The sequence below is a fragment of the Larimichthys crocea genome, chromosome XXIV (genome assembly GCF_000972845.2).
Source record: "Larimichthys crocea isolate SSNF chromosome XXIV, L_crocea_2.0, whole genome shotgun sequence".
NCBI lineage: Eukaryota > Metazoa > Chordata > Actinopteri > Sciaenidae > Larimichthys > Larimichthys crocea.
This window is the reverse complement of record NC_040034.1, coordinates 39301-61406: the sequence shown is the minus strand read 5'-3', so window position 1 is coordinate 61406 and position 22106 is coordinate 39301. Positions and strand designations below refer to the sequence as shown.

The window sequence follows — 22106 nt, the reverse complement described above, 5'->3', positions numbered from 1 at the left end:
CATTCTAATTTTCTTTATTTGAACAGATGCTTAAACACAGCACAATATTTATCACATATTTATGACTGATAACTCTACACACAGCGCTGAGCTGTATCTCAAACTGAAGTTCCCAGCTTGATGTACACAACTTGTGATGACCCCCCCTAAGAAAAGTAAAAATATGTTTATTATAGGGAGGGAAAGATACTTTATTAATATAACTGTTGCATTCATGTGTAAGGACGGTAGTCATATCGTACCCGGCTGAGATAGACCTGATTTGAACTTTTTATATTGCTGTTTGGTTTAGAGTAAACTCAACATACCTTCACCTGTCAAACAAAGGCAGGGGTGAATATTTCACTTTGCAAAAATAGCAGAATATTTCAAGAACTTACAAGCACCTCAGAACTGTAGAGACAGACATGAGTAAACATACTTCACACTGCTGTTTGTGTCTTCTTCTTTGCTACTCTTTTTTTTGCCACAGAATTCAATGTTATTATCAGTCAATCCATCAAACTTTATGTGTATCACACTTTTAATACAAATCAAGTGACACAAAGTTCTTCACACAATAAAAAACATAAAAAAAACACCCTATGAACAAAGCACTACACAAACTGAGGAAGTGCCATCTTATCATTTTGCAGCGAGGAAACACTGGAGCAGGGGCGCCGCGTAGGGGGGAAAAGTCCAAGGACCCACGACTGACAGGGACCCTAAAAAATAGGTAAACAGCAATATAAAATTATTAACCCATCATCATTGAGTATATATATTTCAAATCTAGTAATAAAATTAATTATCTCTTTGTCTTTTCGTGTTTTGGGCAGTAAAAGTTAAATAAAAATGTATGGTAGCTTTTAATCTTGCATCAAATAGTGAACTGCACTGCAGACTGTATGCATGTACAAATCACCAGCAGTAAATATTGTGCTAGTACTAGTATTGAACTACAAGATGCAAAAACAGTTGCAAGCCTTTAATTAGAGTTATGTAAAGCTTTTGATGGGATAGTTAGGTCCTAGAGATGTGGTGACAACAGCTGCGCAGAGGAGGGGCCAATTTGATTTTTTCTGTCATGGGACCCAAAATTGCACTGGAGGCAGGTTAAAAATAAATAAAAATAAATAAAATAAAATAAAATAAAATAAAATAAAATAAAATAAATGTCATGCAGGAAAGACAAATAAAGCCTTGAAAGGTTTATTCTTACAAATACGCTTCATGTTTATGATGCAAATGTATTAAAACAAATGAAAATATTGTTGTTATTACTCATCTACATTCATATTGTAGGCCTATTAGTTACTTTGCAGATCTAGATTACCTTTTTTGCATAAACTTTTTTACATTTCGGTGTAAATACTTGCACTTTTACAAAGATAAGAATGTAAAACATGCAGTACTTTCACCTGTAGCAGAGCATTTGCACGCTGTGGCATCGCCTCTAAACATTTCTGTGGTTTCAGTGTCATTTCCGCAGATATATAAAGGACGTTTTTACGCATCATTTTACGCATTTTATCCAGATTAACTGGAAATAGAGAGTAAAGAAGGAGGGAGGGCGTGTATGAACTGTCACTGGTCACATGACCCGGAAAATGTGGGGCTTAATTCCTGTGTTGAACTGCTCCCAGCTGTTGAAGCTCTGCGCTCCGCAGTGCAAACCCTCCGTCTGTCCCATCACGACCCCCGCGCTCCGGGCGGACTCTCCATTGCGCACCATGTCAGGTAAGAAAACACAGCGGCTCTCCGAGGACACTCACATCCGACACACTCACACCGGAACACGGCATCTGCCAGAACCGGGACCGGACGAACCTGTTCTCTCACAATAATACGAATTTATTAATAGAGGCAAACAAGCTGCGACTCTCCATGTTATATGATATGGACACAGATGAAGGTTTAATATTGGTGCAATCATATACTGTGCACATTTTGAGGGATGGTTTCATTTGATGAGTTTTGCTGCAGCGGGTTTGGACCAAAGTGAAGTTGACAGCAACTAAAAGAGCAACATCCGTTGACAGATTTCAAAGTTAAAGCAACTAAAAGAGCAACATCCGTTGACAGATTTCAAAGTTAAAGCTCTTTGAACGCAAAGAAAAAGAAAATATATTCTCCTAAAAAGTCATTTTATGACATTTTAAAGGTTAAAAAATTAGATGCTGAATATTCCTAAATATAACATTTATTTATTTATCATGTGGAGGTCTGATTAGTATCTTAGTATTACATTAGATTACATTACACCAAAACAGACGATTTCACCATATTCAGTCACATGAGCTCAGGTCAAAGAATGAAAACCAGCTGCCGGCTCTAGATTCATATTTACAGCACAGAGAGAGATATTAATTTACTCTTTAACTCGTAGAAAGAGAAGAGATGGAGCATATTGTTATAACCGTTCCCTTAAAGTGACACCCGCAACTTCAGTATTTCAGTTTAAAGCATGTGTACATGTAATAAATACATTATTTCCTATTTTAAAAGTGTGCCTAATCAAATCCTAATCTCAAACTGAAAGAACGAGACGATTTATTGATTATTTCATCACCAGAAAATTAAATTTTAACTTGTTCTGGCTTCTCCGGTGTGAAGATCTGCTGCTTTTTGTAGTCCTCTATGATACTAAACTGACAAATGACACAAATAAGCAAAGTTTGATGGAGATTAATCAAGAAAACGACCTGCAGATAAACTCATCTATAAAAATAAAAGTTAGCCCTAACACATACATAATGCACAGACAGTGGGATCCATAAAAGATTATAAAACATGTTATGAAACAGTTTTTTCCCCATCACTAATGGATGCACAGCGTCGGTCTTGTGCACTAGTGTTTGAAAAAAGTGAACGTCTGTCTGAATTTGAAGGTGATCCAAATATAATTAATTCAAACTTTCTTCTATAGCTCATGTGCGCTTTTATTTTTTCAAAGACGACACTCTGAACTTCCTGGCTTAATGTGGCTTAATTGACTAGTTGTTTCTCAGCGCCTACGTGCTCCACAGTGTGTAGCCCACTACTACTAATGTCACACTTATAACGAACTGTTAATGTGGTCAGCAGAAAAGAAAAGAAAAACTCTTTAGTTTCAGTTTGTCTTTAGCAAATAAAGATTTGATGACTAACCATACGACTATTATATTATAAACATTAAATTACATACTGGTAACAGTGTTTATATGTTCTTAATGGACACATTACATAATATCTATGCATTATATTTGCATACAACAATAGATTTGACATCAGAGTGTAAATAAATGTATATTTTCTCAGACTATTCACGATTTTTCCTTTTTATGTTTTAAAATCTGTGCATCATTATCGCCCTCCACTAATATTTCAAACTCATTTACCAGGATGTGTTATTCATAGGTATCCTTCTTCATAATTTTGCAACACGTCCGTTCCAAAGGTAGGTCATATGGTTACATGTAGCCACAGATAACTCTGTGTGGGAACACAACACATGCTTCCTGTAGGCAAGTCAGGCCTCACAGTCTTTTGATAGTCACTTTATAGTTCCTTGAAGCAGACCATAGCGGTCGTACAACACTGCCTCTCTACGATCAAGTTTCCCAGAAGCCCCTCACGGACACACACACACACACACACACACACATTGAGCTTGATGAATACTATTTGCTGGCTCTGGGCCTACTTTGTGCTGAGCAGCAACACAGTGTGCCCCCTGCTGTTGCATGCATGAGGGGACTCATCCGACACTGACGTTCACATAATAGGCCTGCTGATGGATTGCGGACGCACTGGTGCTGGTGCAGTTTGAACAGTGTATGTGAGGGTTTGCTTGATGTTAAGTAGTTCACTGTCAAATTTAAGAGATAAAAGCGACGTTAGTTTGAGCTGCAAGTTGATGGTGCAAAGTCGATCGAATGTTTCCATCTGGGGAAGGTGTTAGGAAGTCTTTTGAGGTAACAAAAACAGGAAATGGTTAAGGATTACATAAGTGGTTTTAATTTGCTTATCTGCATTACCAGCACGATTATTAGGTCATCTGTTACTTTAACGCTGTAGCACAGAATATAAGTCTAACAACAGAAGCAGTATGCAAAGAGAGTTGGGGAAGCACCAGGAGTTGTTGTAAATGAAGTTTCCTTAACGTTGCCAGCCAAGTGACTGTTGCACATGAATGTAAACAGCCCTGGTGCTTGTGATGAATTGTCTTGCTTGGTTTTAACCCAACACAAAGTTTGACTGTACTTAACAGGGGGAAAAGCTGTAAGTAGATCACTGTGTAATTCATTTGATTATTATACTTGTATAAACTATCCACATTCAACGTGTTGTCTTTGATTTGACTGGAATTAAACCCAAATAAATGAGTCATACGGCTGTTGTGGGCCTACTGTTGCTGTCAGCTTCACTAAAAATGACACAGATTTGTGTTTCTGATCATAATCTACACAGAAATGAAGCCAAGTATTCAAGTAATTCTTTATTTTTTTCTTTAAATTATGCCCTGGTTATTCTAATAAAGACAATCCGTAATACATTCAATGCAATCCCGAAGTCGAAAGAGACGTGAATTGGTGACACTCATGTGTGATGTCATGCCTGTCATATGGCTGAGGAGTGTGTGTTTGTGTGTTTCTCCAAGCAGACCAGGCTTTTGTGACGCTGGCCACAAATGACAGCTACGCCAAGGGGGCGATGGTCCTCGGCCAGTCGCTACGAAACCACCACACCACCAGGAAGCTGGTCGTACTCGTAGGACCTCATGTTGCAGAACCATGCAGGTAACACACACCGCTGAGCTATTATTCAGACACAAATCATATCCCAAACACGCACACTGACGCGAATCATACTGTCTTCGTCGTAGAGATGCACTACGCTCTATTTTTGACGAGGTGTCCGTGGTGGACGTTATGGACTCTGGAGACGCAGCTCATCTATCCATGATGAAGCGTCCTGACCTCGGGGTGACGTTCACCAAACTGCACTGCTGGACTCTAACACAATACAGCAAGTGTGTGTTCATGGATGCAGACACACTGGTGAGAAACAAAAAAAAAAAAGTAGTGATATAATATTTCAGCTACATGACAAATAACATTGTGTTTAAACACCTGAAGTTCACGTTTCTGCAGCAAATGACTATTGTGCAATGCGATAGATGAAACTCGATATGTCTGATTGAAGTAACACTCATTTGAATGTGTTCAGGTGCTGTCAAATATAGATGAACTCTTTGAGAGAGAGGAACTATCCGCAGCGCCAGATCCTGGCTGGCCAGACTGTTTCAACTCCGGCGTGTTTGTCTTCAGGCCGTCCAACGAGACGCACGAGAAGCTGCTCGCATTCTGCAGTGAAAACGGCAGCTTCGACGGTGAGACTCTGATCTTCTTTATCTTCATCTTGCATGTCCGGACTTCGTTTAAGCAGCTCTGAATTACTCGTATTGCCAGATCTAATGTCAACAATGTGCATTGTAAACATTACACAAGGCGATGCCATCTCCCTCTGCTTTGTCAGGGAGGTACAAGTTTGGCTTGTATTGTTTTACCCCAAACACTTCCACCCTCTTGTGACTGTTCATGATGCATAAAGTAGAGTGGATCTATGGCAGGCAGTGGGATAAAAATAATGTCTCTCACCAAGTACAAAGACTTTATTGTCATTCACACCAGAGAGCTGTTTAAAAAGAATCGAGTTGTTCGCAAACGTAACTGACATCTGATATCTCGCAGTTATTTAGAAAACCATGCATGAAAAAATAAAGAGAAAACTGTGATCCTGACTGATAATGAGCTCTTACCGTAACTTGTGTAATCTACATCAGATTGTGTTCATGATCACAGCCCTTTTGATTTTTCGTCTTTTATGACACACAACAATCCAAATTTGAGCTATTTGCTTGTAAATCACTAGACATAACCGAGCAGCAACCATCATGACTTAGTAATGGAGATTTATATTACCCATCAAGAGCCACAAACCCAAACATAACCCTCTATGTAAGCTGTTTTTTTAATAATTAAGGGTGGTAGCATGCTCCTATTTACTAATTAGCACTAAACGCAAAGCACAGCTGAGGCTGATTGTGAAGTTTTTTAATGTATTTGGCCATGAAGTATTGTTCAAATTAGTCGGTGCATATCATCATAATTCATCCTGAGGGAGGGGTGTGAGGTTGTGAAAAAATAAAAGTGTTTAGTTTTTGCTTGCTGGCATCAATACTCTGCTGGCTGGGACACCAGAAAGGATAAATAATGGCTAAAAGTTCACTTGGGGATTTGGACAGCCACTTAACTCTCTAACAGGGAGTTGATTAAAACAAATTAAATCTAGAGTATATGACTTTATTTTACACTTTTGTTTATCGGTTGTCATCGGACTGCGAGACTGCACAGGATGTTTTCGCTGAAAATCAACTCCAGGTGTGATCACAGCAGCGTCCAGTGAAACGACATGTACCACAGCAGCAACCTGACTGTAGTTTGACCTGAATTAGTATCATTGGTAACACCTGTGTTGACCCACTCTAATTTTGTCATTTCTCTGTCTGCTGTTATCATGGTCACATACGTCTGCTTGTGACTACGTGCAGGGATTTCGCCACGCGGTATAATGTCATTCACAACTCCATCAACACTTTAAGTTCCCTAAAAAAAAAAGTTTAATTCATAAATGCAGAATCGTTACATTGTACTTTGTGTTGTGTCTTATAACAGAGCCTCTCTCTGTCGCTCACTTTGCTCTAAAAACAATGTCTAAAACTATTTATTCTTTGCATTTTGTGTGTCTGTGTCCATTTCTGCAGGTGGAGATCAGGGGGTCCTCAACAGTTTCTTTAACACCTGGGCGACGGCAGACATTTCCAAACACCTCCCCTTTATCTACAACCTCAGCAGTATCGCCATCTACTCCTACCTGCCAGCTTTCAAACAGCACACACACACACACACACACACACACACGTGTTCATCGGCTCACTTATTGTCCTGATTCTGTCGTTTTCCTTGTGAAACTTCAGGGTGTTTTTACCGTAGATAAAGCTTATCTAAGGTCGTTTCAAAGGTTGTGCATTTGCATGCGTGTCTGTAGTTGGGTGCCCAACACACATCTGCCTCCAAAAAGGAGGAGCTGCTGTGGCTACATTTATTTGCTTACAGGTTATTATTAAAATAGTGGGGTAAGGGATGTGGCAACATCACTATAAAGATATCAGTAGGGGGAAGAAACCAAAGTAGGCAGTATCAGTATCAAAAAGCAGGTTTTAAACTAATTCTCAGGCTAGTTGCAACGTATACGGATGAGAAAACAGAGGCAGACGATAAAAATAGTGCCAAAACTGACGGCTGTGAACAGTTTACCTGTCCAATTAGGAATTACTAGAGACAATAATCTCAAGTTACTCTCTTTTCCCCTGCCATGTTTTCACAGGTACGGCCACGATGCCAAGGTGGTGCACTTCCTGGGCAAGGTGAAGCCGTGGCACCACTCCTACGACGCTCAGAGGGGTGAAGTCAAAGGTCACTCCACGTCCCCTGACCTGTGCCAGCTGCACCCCGACTACCTGCTCATGTGGTGGCGGCTGTACGCCAAATCCGTGCTACCTTTAATGCAGCAGGCCTACGGCGACACTCCCTTCAGCAGCGGCTTCGTGGAGGCAAACGAGGACGAGGAGGTACGTCAGCTGGGCCGTGCATGTGTCGAGGCATGAATGAGGATGCACTGTCTGTTGCGTAATAGTCCTGACTGTGTCGAAACCTTTAATTACAAGGTCACCTCTCCTTTCCCTTTAAAATGCATGAATCTATGACGGTTCATCCGCTGGTGAAAGCTGCCACATATCGAAGCTTTCCCCCTCCCTCCCCCTCTTCAGCTCCAGATAAAAATTGCCGGCTCGTTCCAGTTGTCACAGTAACAACAAAAAGTCAATTGGTTCCACATTCCTCTACACCAATGTGTTGCCAAAAGTTGTGTTAGTCACCTCCGGTATTTCCACTCCTCCCAGTCGTGACTGTATGAGTAGATGCTGGACAACCAAGCACTTTCCACAGTAGCAGGAAGTTGCCACTCTGCCTGTTGTAACAGGGCAGTAGTGAAATAGTTGGGTCGAAAAAAATGACGGCTGACAAAACCTGTAGCTTTGCACATGAGATGTAGTAACAAAACCAAAAGTTAATTTGTAAGTTAAAGTTAAAATTTGTCTTCCCGCATTACTCAACTTGGATTGGTTTGCACGTGTATGTACTGGCACGACTTTGTGATGTCACAGTGGTCTAATACACGATTTTTCAATGAAGTATGAGACATGTTTTGTCCAGCAGTTAAACTTTTGAAATGAAATTTAAACTTCTTTTTGAATGCATGTTTATCGAGTCTGAAGATGAAGATGTAAAGTTTGTGTGAATGTCCAGTAGGGATCTTTAATGATTGGACACTAGTTCATCTTACACTGTTAATGCGCCTCCTTTTGCTTTTACCTTTCCTTTCTTCATGTTACTCAACTCTTATCTGCCACGAGCGTGTTGCAAAACCTCTGCTTTGCACTTTGACTTACCTGACGAAACACCTGCATGTACTGATTGTGTCTTAAAGGTAGAAAAGTGCGTTCAGCCGGGGGCGACGCTGTACTTGGGGAAACCCGTCTTTTTAAAGTATTGCTTCAGCACCATTTAATGATTCATTGAATTCTCTCTCTCTCTCTCTGTCGTCACACAGGTTAAGCTTCACGAAGACGCGAGAGAGCAACCGGCACCCGCCAGTGCTCCTCCGCCACAGATTTCATCAGAGGAGAGGAAGCAACGTTGGGAAGCGGGCCAGATCGACTACATGGGTGCCGACTCCTTTGCCAACATCGAGCGAAAGCTCGACTCCTTCCTGAAGTAGGAGGCGTGCGAGGGAGGGAGTGTGACGGACAGAGGGAGCACTCAGTCGAAGCTCTGTGTGGACGGGGGATTGAAACGCCGCTCAGCCAGTCACAGGGATGAATGCCTCTGCATCCTGTCACTGTGTGTTTGAAACAGCTCCCATGCACTCTTACCATTCTCCCTCGAGGAAAAGTTTGACATTTCAGGAAATACACATTCACTTTTAGAGAGATCAAGATGAGAAGATTGATACCACACTTAAATTGTATGGGTGAATATGAAGCTACCACATAATGTTGAGTGTAAACATTGGTCTGAAGCCTGGCAAAACATTTTTTATGGATAGTAAATATGAGAAATACCTTTTTGGCGATACAAGGTTACAAAAAACCCCATCAAAGTTTTGTTTATGTGACTCTATGTTACGTAAGGAGTTCAATAATTAGTTAAAACAACTGTGTTGTGACTCATTTGTTCAAATTACCCAAACCCAACATGTAAAAACATCAATTAGCTGTTTTCTTGGGGGGCAGATGTGGTAACGGAATAGCTAATTTCATGGAGTCCCTATTGGTTGCCTAACAACTAGTCATAGCAACCAAGAAGTTGGACAATTAACCGCCTGTAAAACAACTAATTTGACACTTTCTTAGATAGAACTGGTTAATTAATGACTTTTAGAGGTTCCAGTAGCTGGATTTTTACATTTGGACAGAGCCAAGTTATCCGTTTACAGCCTTTATTCCGGGCAGTAGCTTCACTATTCTTGCACGAGCGGTACAATCTTCTCCTCCAAAAATGTCGGACTGTTTCTTTTTTAAGTGTTCTTGTGCATCTGATGGAGATGGATTTTTTTTTTTTTAAGTCTTCCTAACCTGTGGAAACTTTCAGCAACAACAACAAAACACTGGAAAATGTCTGTGGGCAAAGTTTCTGTTTGAGTTCAGGGGAGTGAGTGAGTTTAAAAAGTTGTTTCTGGATTTTTGCCACAGCTCCTATCATGCAATAAGACTGGCTTACTTCCTCTTTACAGTCTCCTTTTCAGCCAGCGTTCACCTCACCTCAGTACACAGATAAACCTCCCTACCTGTGCCTCTGACTGTCACCAGCTCTCTGCGACTTCAGCTTTGTAACGTCTGGTATTGTTATTAGGGTCAGGGCCTGCTGTGTTTTATTTGCATGGCACAAAGTTCAAATGTGGGTCAGTCGATGAAGCACTTCCATCCGCATCCTAAAGCGATGTTGATCGTCAAGTTTTGTATGTATTGTGTGTTTATCTGCATGTCGTGTTCCTGCCAGGCCTACATCGATGTTTCTCCGTGCCATGATCCGTTGCATCACTTCCTGTCTGTACCAGCTGCCTTATTGCCGTTCACTGTTTACAAAACCTCACTTACCGTAACTGCTGCTACCATCACACCCAATCTGCCCGGTCCCTCCTTTCCTGTTGCCAATACCTCCTTTACTTAACTCCAGCTGTGCGACATTAAACTAAACTTTAACAAGGACAACATTAAACACACTCCTACGAGAAGCCGGCACGCGAGATGTCTCCAATCTCGTCAGCCCGCTAAATCCTGATTATGCATGAGTGTGGATGTGGAAACATAATTGTAGTGACATCTGTTAATGCAGATCTGTCCTGTTCCCCAGCTGTTAACTGTATAACCCTGCTGAAGCGCTAATAAGAAATTAAATCACCTTTTATCCACTTGTTCTGTCACGACTTTCATTTTCTTTATACTCCATGTAGGTCTTTCCAATGAAATGAATCAAGATTCTGTTCCATTTATTGCAGCAGAGCCTTTCTAATGCACCACAGCAGCACCCTGACTCTTATTTATTATTATTTAGTCCATGAAATGCCACAAAAATATATAAAATTATCATCACAAGTCCTCAGAGCTTAAGTTGTGATCTTTAAAATGTCTTGTTCTGTCTGATTTGTGATATAAAACAGAGAAAAGTTACATTGCATGTTGTAATTAACTTCAACTACAGTCCTGAAAGCTGCTCCATGAACAGTAAGCTACGAATGCACAATATCAGTATTTCTTTAATCAAAAGACGGCGAAAACAAATCCAACATACGAAACATCTGCATGTTCAAGACTGTTACATTTCGCTCACTGACAGTTCAAAAGTGGCTCTGCTATAACGTGTCTTCTTCCAGAGGAAGAACCACCTCCATGAAATAGCACAACGCTTTATATTTTTATGATCAAACTGTAAAACAAGACACTGAAGAAATTAAAGCTCGCTGAGAAGTACGACCCTGTAAATTAAACCATATCGAAAATGTTAATGAAATAGAAAAACAGAATTTAGAAGATTAATTATAAAACACAAAAGGACTTCAAAGTAACTTCTAAATATGACCATTGACAATGTGTGCGACCGTTCTGTGTCGACTGTCGTTACAGTTTAAAGTCATTCAGTTCGGGTTCACCGTTAGACGTCTACAGCTCCATCAAAGCTTTGATGTCGTCAATGCGAGATGTTTTGCGATCGGTGTTCGTGGAGCCAAACGCCTTCTCCACCAGGTCCTGCTTCTGCCTCTGGATCTTCATCATGCTCTCTTCCACTGAATCTTTCACAATGAACTGCAGCAACAGACACACACACAAGCAGTCAGCGATCTTTTCTCATGTACGTCCTCGTGGGGCTTTTAGCCTAAGAATGTAGTATAATATACACACATGGATATAGTCACAAAATGCACTCAGCTTTCACCGCAGCACCTAAAAAAAACTGTACAAACACATACAGAGAACTAGTTTTCTGACCTTGGTGACAACAACGTTCCTCGTCTGTCCCAGACGGTGGCAGCGGTCGATGCACTGCTCCTCGGTGGCAGGATTCCAGGCCTAAAAACACAGATAATCGCAAATAACACAAATGCACTTCAGAAAGCCCTAAAAACACACACGTGTGAATATGTCTGAGTACTCACAGGGTCCATGAGGAAGACGCGAGAGGCGGCGGTCAGGTTAAGCCCCACACCTCCGGCTTTGAGCGACAGAAGCATGACGGCAGGACTGTCGGCTGCAGAGCTCTGAAACTCTTGGATGACCTGAGTCCTCCTCTTTTGGCTCATGGTGCCGTCCAAACGCACAAAAGTGAAACCGTGCTCCCTGATGAAGAGGAGGGAGGACCAAAAATGTCAAGAGGCAAGTCAGAAAATAACATTAAATATGTAAAATCAAAAAGAAATCTGCTCCAGAACTCTATTTTGAATGTTTGTTTTACCTGAGTGGAGTCTCCAGTATGCTGAGGAAGCGTGTAAACTGAGAGACGACCAAACACTTAATGCTGCTGTCTTCACATCGCAGCCTGAGCAGATTTCCCATCAGCGCCTGCACCTGCAGAGACAAACAAACAAAAAAACACTTTCAATGAGGAATGGTTCTCATGTCGTAGCCCATTTTCCATCACTGGCACACTGCTGAAGAGTGACGTCTGAGTAACAAATTAGGAAAAGAGTCATAAAAAAACACCAGGGTCAGGAAAACTACTATGCATGTCATACTTTTGGAGAATTTTGCACAGCACCAGAACATCTCAAGTCCAACTTAAGCACATTTCCTTTTAAGGTTTAAAAAAATAGGGTTGTGCATTTTTTTTTAGGAGGTCTACTGGGTGTTTTTACTATTTTTATCCCCCAGTTAACTCTGCAGCCTTGGTATGTGCGGTGCACCTTCGAGCTCGTCCTCCACTTCTCAGAGTTTGTGCTTTTCTCTTCCTCCATTTCCTCTTGTGGAAACTCGACCAGCTCGCTCGTCTTGATCTCGCTTCGACAGAGAGGACAGCGTGCCACGTTCTGCACGAGGAAAGGATGCATGCGTCAATGACTTTTAGGCTGTCAAATTACAAACTGCTGTCTGCTGAGGGCAGAACTCGTACCTGCTCTGTGCCGATGACCTGGGCGATGCAGGGCCGGCAGTAAACGTGGGCGCAGTGCGTGATGACGGGCAGACGGACCGAGTCCAGACACACGGAGCACTCCTCATCAGAGCCGCTGGCCAACACCAACCGCAGCTTCTCTATCAGACGCTCTCGCAGCTCTGCAGGCGTGGCTGCAGCACCTGCAGACAAAATATTTGATCGATTTGGATGTGAAAATTAAGTTTGAAACACATATAGAGGCCATGGCTGTAACTACAATTGAAGACACAGATGTCATGTCCTCTATATTTCTAGGATTGCACCAGAAGACTTTTAGGTTTGCTCCCAGGTTTTCTTCTTTGCAGACTAAAGTTTATTTCGCTCAGATTTTGCTCCCAAGTTTAAATCCACATTAGCGATCACTTCTCCTTTGCCATATAATGCGTTCACCTGACAGGCGTGGCATCTCAAGGCACTGATTAAACAGCATGGCTATGGCACAGCCACAAAAAAAAAAAAGGCCACTCCAAAATGCAGCCTTATCGTTTAACACAATGCCAGAGCTCAACAAACAAATTTGAGAGAGACATAAGCAGATTTTGTGTAAATAAAAAAAGACTTTAGATCTTTTATTTTAACTCATGAAAGCTTAAAAACAAAAGCGTATGTGCTCATCAAACAAGGATTGAACAGTCACTGAGCTCAGACCAACATGTAACAAGTGATGCTCGATTAAAGAAAAAGAAAAAGAAGAAGATGTGTTGTAATCGGCACTGTTATGCAGCCATGGGAACAACCTGATAAAAACAACCCAGCATTTATAAATATATAAAAATAATTTCAGGTCACCGGTTCGGTAAGATAGAAAAGGAGAAGCTTTATGAAAAGAGGAGAGGGAGACGATCAACAGACATTAAAAGCACAATTGCAGCGTCTAGAACTGCTAAAGCAAAGTTCAGTGATGCAAAAGTTCGTGTTTTTAAGTACACTTGTTGATTTCCTGCTAGGACAAGTCAAACTATCTGTGAGAAAATAACTGAAGGTACAAATTAAAAACCTCCACACGCCCCATAGTGCACCCACACAGATGTTTTCCATTAAATATCTAATCGGCCCAGATGTCAGAAGTTATACCGTACCCAGGTCTGCGGATGTTTTTGCCAGCAGGTCAGGGTGGCAGCAGTGCTGTCGAAGCCTCATCAGGATGGCCAGCACATCGGCGTAGTTCCTCAACACTGTCCCTTCAGCTACGTATCTACACAAACAGTTCAGACAAGCTTACAGGAAAATGTACGTCAATCCACAGCTGCATGTTCATGGTCAAAAATATGTCTTTGATTTCTTAAAACATGCGTGTGCAGTCACACACCTGCTGATGGTGCTTCTTCCCTCATTGCGTGCCAGCTCGTACTCCTCTCTCTCCGACTGGCTCAGCTCCACCTGCTCCACGCACACCGTCTTGTCAGGCAGACACACCAGAGGGCGACCGTTCACCTTACTGCCCTTGGTCCGCCGCAGGGTGATGCACCTGACCAGGGTCTGAAGGTTCCTGCACGCAGTATCAGATGTGTTAATATCTGGATATCAGTAGTATGATATGACAAATAAAAAACAAACTACAACAAACTCTCATCAAACACTAGGGACTCAACATCAGGTTTGTTTGCAGACGAGACAAAACTCTGAGCCTTAAATGGGAAAAACAAAGTTCTTACAGTAAATAGCGCCCTCTGCTGTAATATTACTGCACCGCTGTAGTGTAACATGATGATGGAGCTTTAATTTGTCATTGCAACAGTACAAGTACAGTACAACCAAATTGTAAAACCAGTCTGTCCATAGATATAATACATAGACAGGACAGGGTCTGGTCACCAAAGGGGAAGAAAAAGAAGGGATACAGTATGAGGGGAGGGGAGAAGACAAAAAAGAGCAGCCCCCAGACTACGCTCCTTACAGGAGTACACTCTGGGAGCAGGACAAAAAACACCTCAGCATCTATAGCACATATTCAGTACACTCTACAACATGGGACACATCAGTTGTAACCAGGGGAGAGAGGGAGTGGAGGAGGCCTGGTCGCAGACCCGCCTCGACAGGCCGGGGGAACAAAGCGGTGAAGGTGGGGGGATGGCAGTGTGGCAGTGAAAGCATATCTGTATATGTGTGCATGTGTGCGTAGGCCTGAAGACGTAATCATGGAGTCCGCAGAGTTGTTATGGCGATGGCATGGCAGTTGCCAGTGTGCCTTGATCAGGGTCATGGCAGAACAGTCAACAAGTGTCAGCGGGAGCTGTAGGAGGGGGGTGGGGACATAAGAGCGTTTCGCTGCAGTGTTCTTCCGGGGAAGTTGTTATTCCAGCAGCGGCGGCCTCGGCCAAGGCCCTGCTGGTGCGGGGAGGGATGTCAAGATAAGATTAGAATTTGTTTGGTCTTGGGGCGAGTAGCTGCATTCCTTTACGCTTACGGGCCATCTCTGTCTCCTAAACGATTCACTTGCCTTTGCAAAACTGTCAGCTTCTCCGTGATGTTGTCCATATCGCGGTTGATCTTGATGTTATCCATCGCTCCTGTGATGGTGACCATGTTCCGGTTCATAGTCTTTGTGATGTCGTCCACTTTGCGATTCAAAGCTCTGATGTTTTCCATATGGCGGTTCAAGGTCTCATTCAGACTCCCGACAGCTCTGCTCAGTTCTTCAATCATTACGGGCAGCTTTACGGGGCTTTGCACGGCTGCCAACGTTTTCCTCATTCCCCGATGAAGCAGGGCAATGCCCGATCCAATCAGCAAAACACTTGTCATCATCATCCAGAACAGGTACACATCTTCAGCGTCCTCCACAGAAAGAGCCGCCAGACACACGACACGCCACTTCTCCCACACATCCATCGAGTAGCCAGCTGCGAACGTCCCGGCGGGACATTTAGGTTCCCCCAAACCCGGGCTTCTCATTGAGTAGATGGTGTCAATTGCACTTAGAGACCAGTTGATCAAATCCATGATGATTGCTTTGATCGCTTTGAAGAGCAGTGCAGAGAGAGTCTCTTCAAAAGTATAAGACAAAAAGACTAGACGGACAAGAGGAGCAGAGGAGGCAAGGAAAGGGGGAGGAGAGGAAGAAAGATGCGACCGCCTTCGTTGAGAGCACAGAGAGAGACGTAATGTACGTGTGAGCACTCACTGCAGGCCGTCCCTGTCTCCTTGAGTAACGGGTCTCTGGATCACTCTGTTCCACCACTCTCTCACGTCGAAGGGCTTCAGACGCAGGAAGGCCAGCAGCATCCACAGGTCCTTCACACTGTTCTGGATAGGAGTACCTGGAGGGATGGATAGTGTCAAAAGGAGTATTGTTGGTTGGATGTTTTTGTTTGTGTGTGTTAAGGTGGCAAGATATACCCGACAAAATCCAGCGTCGCTGTGTTTTTAGGCCGAGCACGGCTTTACTCATCTGGGCGTTGGGGTTTCTTATGATGTGTCCTTCGTCCAGCACAACCCTCAGCCAATTGATCTCATGGAGGGGACTCTTATTCTGAAAGAGAAACAATCAGGTTAGAATTATTATTAATAAAAGTGAAAGAAAATACCTTCATAAGTACATATCTCTCAACAAAATATGAGAACGCCTTGGTGCGCACGTGACCCGTCTACACTCACCCCAAAGTCGGCAGAGAGGACATTGTAGGTGGTGATCACCACGTCCTGAGAGGACAGAAACCGCTTGCTCCTGTTGCGATCCGAGCCGTAATACAGATACACGTTTAGCTTCACGTTGGAGCGCACGTGCTGCTCGAACTGGTCCTGCACACACACACACACACACACACACAGGAAGAAAACGCACAACACATGTTTGACAATGCCAGTAATGTGTTTCTCTTGCTGTTTAACGTGGCCCTGCATTGTAAATATTCATTTGTTCTGCAGCAAACGAGCATCCCGTTCACTTTACATCCACCTGTAATAATAAAGCACATTTGGTGTGCGTGTGTTTCGTTGCTGTATTCCTACCAGCCAGTTGCTGAGCACAGAAAGCGGGGAGATGATGAGAGTCGTTCTAGCCGATAAGTCATCCGCGCTTTCAGTGATGAAGGATTCCACACCTGAACATACAAAGAAATATGTCAAATATCGCTACGACGTGAATAAACGCAGTATGTGGAACGAGAAACAAGAACTCACTCGGCGTGGGTGCGGACTTCGTGGCGGTTTTCTTCTTCTTGGAGCCTGAATCTGACGCTGAGCCACCCAGGGCTGCAGCAAAGTCCAGATCCTCCAGCAATACCGGAGCCTCTGTACAAGAAAAATAACAAGAGCATTGAGCTGTAGCAAAAATATCCCTTATCTACGAAGCTATATCACATAGTGTCTTTAAGTTTACCGGGCTTGTACCTTTACTGGGCTTTCGCTTGGTGGCTTTCATCTTTCCTTTGCTCGTACCTAAAAGTGGAGAAGACGTCAAGAGAAAAACACACAAACAGACACTGAAAAGTTAAAAGAGATGACGATAAAGTCTTACTTTTATCCGTCTTGCCCACGATCTCCGCTACGTCCGGAGGATCAACAGAGATCACCTCAACCTGAGGACTGACCCACACATGAACACGTCAGGTTAAGACTCCTGAGAAGAAATCGAGTCATCCGAGCAAAAATAAAAAAAGAGCAAAAGTGAAGCCAGCTAAACTGATGGTCTCAAACGTTATTACATTTTACAGAGCGAGCAGTGTGTGTGTGTGGAGATATATCCAGATGCACACTTACAGGTGTGAGGATAAAGAACCAGCTGCTGCATCACTCACTCCTGCTCTATCTCCTGCGCTGATGCTTCCTGAAACAAAGACGCCACATCACCTCTGCCGTCAGCTCGCTTTTTCCTGAACACGAGACAAACAAACGAAGAGCAAATCCGCAGCGGCCGATATATTACCTTCCAGTTTTGAGGCCGTCTGCGGTTTAGTTTTGCCTTTGACGGGTGACGCCTGCTCCTCCTGCACACGTGTAAACAAACGCTTTGTAACAGTTGAACATGAGGCGGCATATTTACTGAAGGATTCGCGCACAGCTACACTTACGCATTTCTCCACGGGCAGAGGCTTTCCTTTGTGAAAGTTGGTGAGGATCAGAGCGATGGTTGTCAGAGTTTTCCCCTGGTAAACACAAACAGGAGTCTCAGCGTTGATTCATGTCTGCTTAGACGTGAACGTTGCTTTACCTTTCCTTCTTTTAATTGGAGAAAAATGGAGAAACCTGACTTTGTAGGTTTTATAAAACACATTTAGTGAGTGCATATGTGTGTTACTCACCAGTCCCATGTCATCTGCCAGTATTCCCCCGCGAACTCTCTCCGGTATTTCTTTGGCAGAGAAACACGTGAGGCTGTTATAATACAGCTCGCCTCTCTTCTCCCAGAAGGGCGGCAGCGTAGATTTATTTTCCCGAGCGCACATCCAGGACAGCGCCTGCTTCTGGTGAAGCAGGAGAGGGGTACCCACAGCCTGCAGATAATAAGAAGTGCGTGTTCACATTTGAAGCTGCAGCTTTGACTGAAATATCCAGCAACACTGCTATTATTCAGGGTGCAAGAAGGGGAAGGTAGAGAGAAAAATGAAATTCTGGAGCATGCATGCCACAGACATTTAGCTGGTGGTGACCTACAATGTGTCCAATATTAATAAGCTTCAGCAGCATTACACATGATCCACAGATAATTCTAAAACTGACTTTTGGCCACTATTTTCCATTTGGTGCACAAAATCCGAATATCTGAGGTTAAAAACAATATTTAAATAAGTAGAAACAAAACGCAGCTGTTGCATATTGAAAGTGTTTTTTGTGAGAGTCACAGGGCAAACGAGACAAAACACTCACCGCAGAGATACAGACACGACGTGCAGACAGATAAACAGATGGAAAAGATAAGTACCTTGGCAGCTTCTTTCTCTCCGTCCTTACTCTCCATCAAGCCTTCGAAAAGGTTGTCGAACGCGTTCTTCAGCTGGAAAAAATAAAAAATAAAAAAGCCCGTTTCACGACGTTTAGAACACGACTGCAGATCTACAATGTCGTGCAGCGTAAGTTCAGCACAAAAACAATGGATTCTCTAAAAGGCCACACTTTGTGATCTGATAAGAAGAGCAGACGACATGTCTATGATTCGATTCATTTGCTTTTAATATGACAGTCGAGGAAATCTTAGAAATCTACTGACAGCAAGAGAAAAGGACGTTGCGCTGCACATTTCCAAAACAAATGCAAATGTTTACTTCAATTACTATTGCATTAAATGTTGCATTAACGTTAAATATTAACTCATTCTAGGTAGATTACCTCTTCTGCAGTCAGTGCGATGGTCAAACCTTTTTTAGACGCCAATGCGCGAGCACCTTGACTGTTATTTGGTTTTTGATTTGCACCTAAAATCAAAAATAAACAGTGAGGTTTAATGACCACGACTGAAACGAGAGATTTTTTTTAGCAGTCGAGTGTGTTTGTACCTGTGGGTCTGCTTCCTGTGTTCAGTTTGTATCCGCGGCGTGTCATTATTTCAGTCACGGTAGTTTTGTTCTCTTCTTTCCCCCAGAAGGAGATCAGCACCGGCATCGTGAATGAGTTTTTGGTGCCCGAGTGTACCACCCTGAAACAGGAACGAGATAACACACACACACACACACACACACACACACACACACACACACTGTTAATACAGTAATCACCATTCAACATGTCAGCACAGGCTGAAATCGACAGGCCAGTAGGAGATTGGGAAGGTTGGAATTGAGAAGGATTGAGAAGGTGATCGGCTGCAACCTTCCATCTCTCCAGGACCTGTATGTTCTCCAGGACCTGTACACCTCCAGGATCTGTATGTTCTCCAGGACCTGTATACCTCCGGAACCTGTATGTTCTCCAGAACCTGTATGTTCTCCAGGACCTGTACACCTCCAGGACCTGTACGTCTCCAGGACCTGTACGTTCTCCAGGACCTGTACGTTCTCCAGGACCTGTACGTTCTCCAGGATCTGTACGTTCTCCAGGACCTGTACGTTCTCCAGGATCTGTACACCTCCAGGACCTGTACGCTCTCCAGGACCTGTATGTTCTCCAGGACCTGTACACCTCCAGGATCTGTACGTTATCCAGGATCTGTACGTTCTCCAGGACCTGTATGTTCTCCAGGACCTGTACACCTCCAGGACCTGTACGTTCTCCAGGACCTGTACGTTCTCCAGGATCTGTACACCTCCAGGATCTGTACACCTCCAGGATCTGTATGTTCTCCAGGACCTGTACACCTCCAGGACCTGTACGTTATCCAGGATCTGTACGTTCTCCAGGACCTGTACGTTCTCCAGGACCTGTACGTTCTCCAGGACCTGTACGTTCTCCAGGACCTGTATGTTCTCCAGGACCTGTACACCTCCAAGACCTGTACATTCTCCAGGACCTGTACGTTCTCCAGGACCTGTACGTTCTCCAGGACCTGTACGTTCTCCAGGACCTGTACGTCTTCAGGACCTGTACTGTACGTTCTCCAGGACCTGTACGTTCTCCAGGACCTGTACACCTCCAGGACCTGTACGTTCTTCAGGACCTGTACACCTCCAAGACCTGTACGTTCTCCAGGACCTGTACGTTCTCCAGGACCTGTACGTTCTCCAGGACCTGTACTGTACGTTCTCCAGGACCTGTACGTTCTTCAGGACCTGTACACCTCCAGGGCCTGTATGTCCTCCAGGACCTGTACGTTCTCCAGGATCTGTACGTTCTCCAGGATCTGTACGTTCTCCAGGACCTGTACACCTCCAGGACTTTGAGGCATGCAGGAAAGATTGTGGCTGACTGCTCACCACCTCATTTTGATAAATATCTGCACATTCCTGCACAAACTCTACACCTTTAATACTTGATCTTCCTTATATTGTTAAGTTCCAAAAACACCAAAACCTCCTTGGTTTGTGATAATCATCTACTCACCCCTCTACTTTAGCCAGATTTCTGTCCATGATGCTGGCCATAGCTGCTGCCAGCTCCCGCTTAATGTGTCCCACTTGGTTGCCATAGATGTTGGCAACCATCACTGCATTGGAGTCGTACGGATTCTGTGGCTGTCGCACTAAACCCACCATCTCCCCTTGATTCACCTGTCCAGAGAGTCAAACACACGCACATGGTGTTAAATATCTGTCAAACTATGTCTGTGGCAGTCAGTGCACCAATGCATCCTCACCACCCCGGTGTAATATCTGAGGCCGACCACGGTGCCCTGCAGGTGGCCAAACAGCACGCTGCCGTCCGCGTCCGGCTCCTCGGCCGCTGCAGCTCTGATGGCCTGGGAGAGGGTCTGTGCACTGGTCTCATGTCGGTCTGTGAAGAGGTCCACCTCGGTGTGTCTGTCCCAACCGAACCTCCACCTGCGGGGAAACATCTGGCGCACACACACACACACACAGATAAGCTGTAGGTGGTGCACAGACTGGAGCTACACGTTGTATCTTGCAACTTCTTAACAAACATTAAAAGAAAACTACATTACCAGTGATGCTGCCTGCAGACCAGCTCCACATATGATGAGTTATTTGGAGGTTGTGTTTGTGTTCCTGAGTGTCAAGCCACCTGCCAGGTAGTACAATACTTCCGGTTGTAACCTTCAAAATAAACTTATTTTATGATCTGAGGGATTGCACCTCTGTAGAAATTAAAAAAGACAAATCTCTTTTTCCTAAAGTGCCTGGCCAGTCACTGAGCTTTTATGTCCTGATCACCACCTGTTACTTTTATCTCTGGTGCTTATTCACTGTACAGGTTTTATCTACTTTTACTGCAACTGTTCTCCATAGGACTTTTTTTAAAACTTTTTTTCTAGTCTCTAGTTTTTCATGCAACTGCTCTTTCACCTCAATAACTGTTAGTTGTTGTCTATTTTCTGTTTTTACTCTGCTCTGTGAAGCACTTTGGGCTACAATTCTGTATGAAAGGTGCTATATAAATAAACAAAACTGAAGTTGACATGACGCTACTACCAAAAAAAAAAAGAAAATGAAAAATGAAAAATGAAAAAGTTAATTTCTCTTAACCATTGCAAATTCAATCATACATGTTCAAAAAGGAGTATAACACTGTGATGATTGATTCATCATAAATGAAAATAGTAGAGTTGTTGCAGCCCACATTGCTGACTATATTGTTATTATCATTATATACTGTTGTTATTATTATATACTGTTATTATACTGTTATTAACAATGACACTATTCAATCATACATGTTCCAAAAAGAGTAGGAAGAAGTGTACACTTATATATTCCTACCCCTTCTCCTCTGCTCATTATATTATTACTGTTATTGCTGATCTATTAATTACAACACTGTGATTTAAAA

The 22106-nt window shown here is 43.2% G+C and overlaps 3 protein-coding genes across 4 annotated transcripts; 1 reads left to right on the top strand and 2 right to left on the bottom strand.

Moving 5' to 3' along the window:
* Positions 1-1559: 1559 nt before the first annotated feature.
* On the top strand, positions 1560-10554 carry gyg1a (glycogenin 1a). 2 transcript variants are annotated; one of them, XM_019263915.2, is made up of 7 exons: positions 1560-1719; positions 4622-4760; positions 4847-5021; positions 5191-5353; positions 6788-6914; positions 7411-7654; positions 8695-10554. In XM_019263915.2, the coding sequence occupies exons 1-7, from the start codon at positions 1578-1580 to the stop codon at positions 8860-8862; spliced, it is 1158 nt and encodes a 385-aa protein (XP_019119460.1). In that variant the 5' UTR covers positions 1560-1577; the 3' UTR covers positions 8863-10554. The 2 variants fall into 2 exon arrangements, with proteins under 2 accessions (XP_019119460.1, XP_019119461.1); XM_019263916.2 differs by having other exon boundaries at positions 1561-1719; positions 4625-4760.
* On the bottom strand, positions 9707-21393 carry hltf (helicase-like transcription factor). The gene is made up of 25 exons (XM_010751075.3): positions 21262-21393; positions 20956-21153; positions 20703-20869; positions 19223-19362; positions 19056-19141; positions 18652-18723; positions 18032-18223; positions 17801-17875; positions 17656-17716; positions 17490-17556; positions 17248-17315; positions 17121-17168; positions 16911-17021; positions 16740-16831; positions 16386-16529; positions 16128-16260; positions 15913-16048; positions 14098-14277; positions 13868-13983; positions 12747-12928; positions 12541-12663; positions 12093-12205; positions 11797-11977; positions 11630-11710; positions 9707-11446 (listed from the first exon to the last, which is right to left on the bottom strand). The coding sequence occupies exons 2-25, from the start codon at positions 21151-21153 to the stop codon at positions 11303-11305; spliced, it is 2910 nt and encodes a 969-aa protein (XP_010749377.3). The 5' UTR covers positions 21262-21393; the 3' UTR covers positions 9707-11302.
* LOC113744580 (uncharacterized) lies at positions 14294-15906 on the bottom strand. Its single transcript, XM_027274828.1, has 2 exons — positions 15229-15906; positions 14294-15113 (listed from the first exon to the last, which is right to left on the bottom strand). Exons 1-2 carry the CDS (start codon positions 15729-15731, stop codon positions 15002-15004), a joined length of 615 nt encoding a protein of 204 aa, XP_027130629.1. The 5' UTR covers positions 15732-15906; the 3' UTR covers positions 14294-15001.
* Positions 21394-22106: the final 713 nt, after the last annotated feature.